At 45.2% G+C, this 7895-nt stretch overlaps 1 protein-coding gene across 5 annotated transcripts in view; it reads right to left on the reverse strand.

Moving 5' to 3' along the window:
* The window catches only part of SNAP91 (synaptosome associated protein 91), a 62541-nt gene extending 58519 nt beyond the window's left edge, over nucleotides 1–4022 (reverse strand). For all 5 annotated transcript variants that reach the window (XM_058836375.1, XM_058836374.1, XM_058836373.1 and 2 more), the window contains exons 1-2: nucleotides 3914–4022; nucleotides 3145–3304 (exon numbers count right to left, since the gene is read on the reverse strand). In XM_058836375.1, coding sequence (XP_058692358.1) covers nucleotides 3145–3274 — 130 coding nt within the window. In that variant the 5' untranslated portion in view covers nucleotides 3275–3304; nucleotides 3914–4022. The remainder of the gene's footprint in view (nucleotides 1–3144; nucleotides 3305–3913) is intronic.
* Between the last annotated feature and the right edge of the window lie 3873 nt (nucleotides 4023–7895).

A 7895-nucleotide genomic window follows, 5' to 3' on the forward strand; every position in this document is an offset into this window, starting at 1 on the left:
CTAAATGAAAGCTTGAAGGTCTGTTTCTGAGTGAGATCCTATAAAAAGAGCTAAGTTGAGATCACATTTTCATTTCACATTTGGAAGTCATGTTATTTCCCTTCTCCAAAAGCATCTCCCTGTTGATACCATCAGAGTCATTCCCATTTGAGGCTGGAAGCAGCCTTTTACTTGGCCCACACAATTAAGCCCTCAGCGAAGCCTTAATACATCTTTCAGAACAATTCTAAGACACAAACTCCTATGCTGTGCACAGTACCGCCTTCCCACTGGAATTATCAGTTTATATATCCCTAATGTAGCCCATATGCCTCATTCACACACTCCGCAATGGCCCTTCCCACTGCATCAAAATAAAGTTACTAATTCCCCACTTCTTCACAGGAACAATAATGTAGCTAACAAACATTGGTTAGCTGAGGGATAGGAATCCGTATCATTTTTAGACAACTTTTAGACAACAAGATTTTTTTAGACAACTTTTGGATAACAATAGTTTTGTAAGTCCAAAATGGTCAGAGCTCTACTGTCCCAAACCATCAGAGCATCCTAGATTTACATTCCTTTTCCCATCACAGGGACCTGAGCAGCTCATTTAATGCCATCTGGCACTACTTCCAGCAGTTGTTGAAATTCACTAGTAGAAGATCTGTAGTTCAAGCAAATGGTAAATCCCGTTAACAAGCACAAGATAGCAACTGAATGATACTTTAGTACTCCTTCAAGTGACCAGCCTGTCTAGAACCAAGAGCCCATGCTGAAAGACAGTAGCATCTATATTACAGTCTGCATTTGAAAGCTATAGCAAGTACAGAAAACCAGACAAAAGTAAACACTTAGCAACTCAGCTTTCCTACACTGAAGACAATAATTCTGTTCTTTTCTCCCTTCCTCACATACCACCTTTCACCTTATCACCTATTATCTCCCTATAACACTCTGGAATTATTACCTTCTGCAGAAAACACACGAGAACAGGCACCATTGTATCCTACACTTACAGGACTACTTAACCCATGTTCAATAGTTGATCTCTGAATTTAATTTACAAAGCCCAGTTGTTAAGTAGGGCAGTGAAAGACAGGCTGTGTGACTTGACACCTGGCCACTAAAACACTAAATAAAATTATGGAGTTCCCTAAGGACACAGAACCCCAACATCAATACCAGAATTACAGCGCTTCATAAGGCATCACTCCAACCATCTTGCTCTGGAACCTGAATTTTTAATCTTCTAAATCCTTTATACTTTGATATAAAACTTATTGTAAGCAACTGGGAAGTTTTACATTTCATTCTTCACATCTTCAAATGCTACTTATCCAATTTGAAATGCACCCAGCCAATTAAACTCTGAACTGTTATTTAAAGCTTGTAAAATAGAAAAGAAAAAATAAAAGAAAAAAAAAAGAGAAAAAAAAAGAAAATAAGAAGTCTTCCCAGGAAATTATAAATTCTTTTCCTCTTTAATATGTGACATGCAGGTAGATACAAAATTCTGTGGATTTTACTGCCTTCTGCCTCCAATACACCCAGTTTCTTGAGTAGTAATGTTACCACCAATATCCAAACACAAACCCTTTACAGTCCTTACTCTAACACCGGTAGATTACTTCTACCTCACTTTAATCCTGCCTATTCCAGATAGTACTTTTATTTATATATGTATATACACACAGAAACACACAGACACACAGAAACACCATGCTTTCAAATACATGAGCTATGATTTTTTTAAGCTAAAGCTTCTAGTAACACATATGTTCGGTATAGGACAGTCCAGACTCGGCCTACAGATTAAAAAGTGTTGACAGCTACCAAACAACAACATAGAAGAGACATCAATAACCAAGATAATTTTTTTTAACTGTACAAGAAAACATGACAGAATACATGATATCAAGACCAATTATCTACTTAAACAACAGTTTAAACTCCAGTGAGTCTTCAATCAATGCTGCTTACATCAGCATTTCTTGAGCATTTCTGCAAGAGCATTTAGATACTGAAAGACCAGCCTACTGTTTGTCACTTGGAGGGTAAGCTACAAAGTCATTAGAAGTGAAATCTGTAATTATTTTCCAGAAGTAACGGTATCTCCTTTTAACAAATACTGCATCATCAGAACTGTACTTACAAACACCTGCACCAGCATTACTTAGTAATGGCCAGCAGCCAAGAGACTGCCTGGTACAAAACCTGCTGATCTTGACTTGAATGTACTTCCTACCACATCCAAAAAAAAAAAACCATGGGAAACCCGCTTCGTTTTAGACATTAACACCTGCTGTTGATCTGCCAAGTTCAACACTGGGCAGAGACACTACTGGTAAACAAGGCCAGTTAACATCACACGACCAAATTCTTTCACCCTTCTACTACCTGGTGTCTCCAAGCAGTGGCTGACAGTTGAAATGAAACAGTCAGGATGAAACATGACTAGCTCACCGTTTTCCAATAAATGTTTTGCCTCAACCTTGTTTCATGCCTTAACTAGCTAATGTCAGTCCAGAATACATCAAAAATCTGAGATAAAGCCAACAGCCATCTTCAATAAAACATGAGGCAAACTACTGGACAGCTCACAAAGTTGCTGTCAGATATTTGGGGCCTCAGCAACTGCCCTTAAACTCTCCAAAGGCTGTCCCAGTCTACAGCACGGTATTATCCCAGTGCCTTGCCATTTAAGCACACCATCATCCAAACCTCTTCAGAACTGGAGATGTAGCACTGTGGAGATGGCCCCACTCGTACTGGTGCTTGGCCAGCTCTGGGAATATCATTTATGTATATCTCATCCCAGCTTAATCCTGACCGAAGTGGGCAGTGACCATTTTGCCCTGTGTCCGATTCTCTCCCCTCTTCCCAAGCCCCTGCTCCATAAGGTGCTCTTTCCACTGTCTTCCTGGATAAAAGGCAAGAGGTCAAGAGGAGAAAAAATGGCCGAAAGAGCAGTATTATGCAATAAGAGAAGAAATGCTATAATAACTCATCCTCTCCTGGAGATTTCCCATCACCCTCATGCTTTGCAAGCTGGATTAGAGCAAGCGTGACAGCCAGCCGGCTCAAAGGCCCACTAAAGTGCCCTGCGGGCAGGCTCCTCAGCCCCGGGCCTTCGCTGGGGGAACAAAAAGGGATGCTCACAGTCCAGGTGCTTTTTCTTGGGCCCCATCACTTCATGCGTGGTGGCTTTGCAGACGGCTCTGGCTACGGCCGATCCCGTAACGCTGTACTGAGCAGCTGCGATGCGATCTGTCAGCGTCTGACCCGACATCTTCGAACGGCGTGCTGGCTGCTGCTAGCTCTGCAGGGGCGAAACACACGGGAGGCGAGGGGGAGATGCCGGGTCTGTGGCCGGGGGGAAGCACGGCAGGGACACACTCACACGGCCACTCACACAGCCCCGCCGCACGCACAATGGTCCCCCGGGCAGCCCGGCCCCTCCCGAGGCGCAGCCCCCCCGCCCCGTTGTGTAAGCCTCTGCCTCGCTAGAAGCCGCCTGGGGCAGGAAGAAGGGTATTTTAGGCGTCGCGAGGAACGGATGAAGGGGAAATAATGACGGCAGCTGAAGGAGGCTGCACACAGATAGGCTGCGAGCCGCCGGGATGGGGACAAGGCGGCCCTCCCGCACCTGCCTCGGCAGCGCCCGCCCCACGAGCCGACCCGCGGAGGAGCCTCCGCCGCGCCCCGGCCCCGCTGCGGCGCCCGCGCCGCCGCCTCCCCGATGGCAGATTATGGCACCGTTGCGCCATGTTCTGCCCTCCCGGTGCCTCCCCCACCGCCACCCCCGGCCCCGACAGGGACCCCCCCGCGCCGGGATGCTGCGGGGCGCCGCTGGATGCGGCGGCGCCCGGCGCCATGCAGCATCCCGGCGCGGAGGGACAGCGGGACGGACCGAGCGCCAGCGGCCGACCTGTCAGCGCGTCCTTCCCTCCCGTCCTCCTGCCGCCGCTCCGGGGAGGGCACTGCCGGCCCCCGCCGCCACCGCTGCCCGGCCCGGCCCGCTGGCGAGGCGCCCCGCGGTGCAGCAGCCCCCCCCCCGTCCCCCCGGCCCCGGTAGCCCCAGGTGCCGGGCGGGCTGTCCCCTCCCGCCGCCGCCGCCGCCGCCGGGGATGCGCTGGGCGTCCACGCCCGGGAGCCGACGCTGCTATTTCCAGCCGGCGGCTTAATCCTCCCGCAGCCTAATCCCCGCGCTACTGCCGCAGCAGCGCCGCCCCCTAGCCCGGTGCAGAGGGCGGGACGGAGCGGAGCCGAGCGGCGCTGCCGCCGCCGCAGATCGGTGGCCCGGCGCAGTCAGGTGACCCCGGTCCCCCGCCCGCATCCCGCTCCCGGAGCTGGCGGCGGGCACGGCCGGAGCTGCTCCCACGCGGGGGCTGGCCCGGTGGGGCTCCGCGACTGGCGGGAGCCGAAGGCACCGGTGCTTCCCCGGCCCGCATCATGGTCCTGTCGTGAACGCTTAAAACAGTGCCTTGAGGGATCCCTAAACCGCACGTAGACTAGATTTTGCCAGAATGTTGTTATGATGTTATCGTTATCAAAAACATCTGAAATACGTCCCCAGGAGGGTTTTCTCTCTGTTATCTAAGGTACCCTGAGGGTCTTGGTTACAACCCAGCCACGCTCGGGAGGATGTATTGCTACAATTTTATTGTATAATTGAAGCCTACCGGAGGGATCCGTGGAGTATTGGGAAATGTGGCGTACATATATTACCATAAATTGGCTGAACTTAGTTTTGGAGTAAAGTGATTAAAGTGGGTGGGGTCTAAACGAAATGGCATTGGTAGCAATTACTTGGAGCTGCCGGTAGAACAAATTTCAGAAGACAATGTCAGCGCATGTTTTAATTAGCTGGAGAAAACACTGTGTACAGTCAGTATTGAAGAGTTGTGCACACCAAGTGATAATTGGACTGTGTTGCATACAAAGACATACGGCACCATTTTCACTTGTTATTCCAGGAGCAGAACACTGACAAGGGATGATGGTCTGTGACAGTATGAAACAGGAGGTTTTTTACTACTTCATTCTTCCTCTTCTTCTTTTCTTTTTTCTTTTTATATTTATTTGTTTATTTATACTTTATCTTTTTTTTTAAATTTTTTGTTTTGTTTTGGTTTTGATTTGTTTTTACCTAACAACACAGAGTTCTTAAAATCCTAGGTAGCCTGAAAGCTTGGGAATGCTGTTAAAATAATGCTCAAAAGTTCAAGGTATATTTTCTGTGGGAAATCTCTTCCAAAATAGCTGTAAAATGGTGCCTTGGACGACTGAAGACAGGTGTTCAGATTTGCACGTTTTCAATATTGGTTAAATCTCCTTCATTTTTGCAGAGCAGATAGAGATTTTTTGATTTCAAAATTCAAAGGTTTTCTCAAATATAGTGTTTGACTATGGAGCACAATTTAATTTCAGAAAAAGATATGAAGTGTTTATCACTGTAAGCAATCAAAATTAGGAGTCTGCAAACTTCAGATATTCCTGTAAGAGAGACTCTCATATTCCAATAGTGAGAATGGTCTCAGCTCTATTCCATAATGAATACCAAATAAATAAACCCTGGAGCTGCTCAGAGAGATAATCCTGTGCTCTTCAGCATTACTATAGTTCACTGTTCAAGTACGGACAAATTTAAGTAGTATTTAGAAATTGTTTCTGTTACCACAGAAATGTTAACTTCAATGCCTAGGAATTTGACATTAATGGAGTGATTTGTGGCAGCTAGAAGTATGTCTTAGCAGAGGCACACAAACAATTTTTTCTCTGTACTTCACAATCATTTATGGGGTCATACTCCCAATTGATTTCAGTGGAAAGAAACAGCTGGGATCTACTTATACTTCATGTTCCATTAAGAGTGACTCTGAATTTTTCTTGGTAATACTGACAGGAGTTTAGAACGACTTGACTTTAAAAGAGAATCTTCCTTTTTAACTGGTATATTACAGAAAAAAAAACAAAAACCAAAACAACTACACAAACTGTTTTGGCATTTGTTGACTCCACACAGCAGAAATTGAGAGTGGTCTTATTTCCTGCAAGAGGGATAGTTTTCAACTTTATGCTAGCCAAAGTATTTAATTAGTGATTCAACTTTTATTAACATCTAGTGTACATCTTCAGTGTAAAAGTCTGGATACTTTCTGAACTAGTCCATATTGTTATCAACAGTTACTGTCACTGAGATTCTCATCTGTGTCACCAAAAATTGTAATTGTTAATACTCATCTAATTTTGTGTTTTCCTATTGTCAAAATATTGAAGCAAAAGATAAGTCAGATAATCTGTGCTATTGCCTTAAAATATATGTGGTATCTTAATGAAAATCTAAGGTGCTTGAAGAAGGTAAGACAAGAAGACATTAGTACTCTTTAAATTCAGAGTGAAAGGATGTGATCTACTGAAGCTGTACTGCTTTTGGATTTACAACCAGCCACTACTCCCCCCAAAATAACCCAACCTCACAAAACAGGAGCTCACGTTTGTAATGAAAGCCACACAGGAAATAGGAACCGTCTTGAATAAGGACACACCACTCCTGGGAGGGACCTGCCCAGGAGTAAATAGATGGAGAGCTGGGGTTGCCATTTCACAGGATAATTTTAGATGAAGTCCCAAGAAGTTTCCTGGTATGCTGGCTCTGTGAAACCCAAGTCCACCTCATCTTGGCTGGTGGAGGTCAAGATGAGGGCCATATAAGCAGCAGAAAAGGGTTCTTGCTGTCAAAAATAACACAGAATCAGTGATTTCTTTCTTGACTCTTTGTAACTGTGCTTTTAACTTAACAATGAAAGCCTTAAAGAGGAGGAGCTGTATTAATGACAAACTGAATAGCCATTTGGAGGCACAAAGATAATTCTTAACTGAATTTGAAGTGAGAAAAATAGAGCTGGTCTAATGTTAATCTCACATTCAAGCACATGTGGAGGGAGGGAGGCATATGTAAGGGCTGATATATCACACCTCATACCTGAATTCTGCCCCAGAGATGCCCAAGTCTTGGGTGATGTAAAACATGTAGGCTCGACTTTCATGCACTGAGGTGCACTGAAAATCTGGGGGTTTCTCACCATAATTCTGCTTTTTTTCTATTAGTTTTCCAGTTTTTCCTGTCAAGTTTCCTTTCCTCTTGCCTTCACAGGCCAGGCAGAGATTTAGACCCCACCGTCTGTGCCTGAGCCTGCATCAGGCCCAGTGCTGTTGTTCTGCTTCTCCCTCTTACTCTTAGGGCCAGTGGTACAAACAGAGCTCCTGGAGAGGCTGACTGTAACCATAGTGATAGCAGCACTCCTGAACAGATCTGTTTAGCTCTGGGGAGGGGGAAAAAAAGACTTTTCAAAGGAGAAGCATCCTCCTGACTTTGTATCAGGTTGATGGAGCCAAGTAGTTTGCGTTGTGCTTTCTCTACAGCACATGCAACAGAAGATATACAACAGCAGTAAGTACTCAAATCATGCAATACTCAGGAGTTTCTGTGCTTGTGCTGTTAAATATAACCTCATTGTTTGGTCCTGTGTGTGTTCTGTCTACAACTGTTTGTTCAGCCTCTGTACTCGCCCTCCTTAATGGCATTTGTTTCAGTAGTTCCTTTGGTTGCTGTGATATAAAGCAGCAATGAGAAATTAAAGCACTTTGTCAATTTTCCAGTCAAAATGATGGTCTGAGAAGGATGTAGCCTGAATGTGTTTGTACATCCCAGGCAGAAGATTCATTAAATTCTGGAGAACTACTTGAGCTACTGAATAAGAGAACAGCCATACACAGCGGTAAGGGTACAGGCTTGGTGGCATGAGTATATATACTCTACATCCCATAGGAAATGCCTTTTTTGTGTCTTTGAAGAACTTTGAAAATTAAAAAGTTAATTTAGATAAGAGAGAGAATTATTAGAAGGA

The sequence above is a fragment of the Poecile atricapillus genome, chromosome 3, assembly GCF_030490865.1.
Source record: "Poecile atricapillus isolate bPoeAtr1 chromosome 3, bPoeAtr1.hap1, whole genome shotgun sequence".
Classification (NCBI taxonomy): Eukaryota; Metazoa; Chordata; class Aves; order Passeriformes; family Paridae; genus Poecile; species Poecile atricapillus.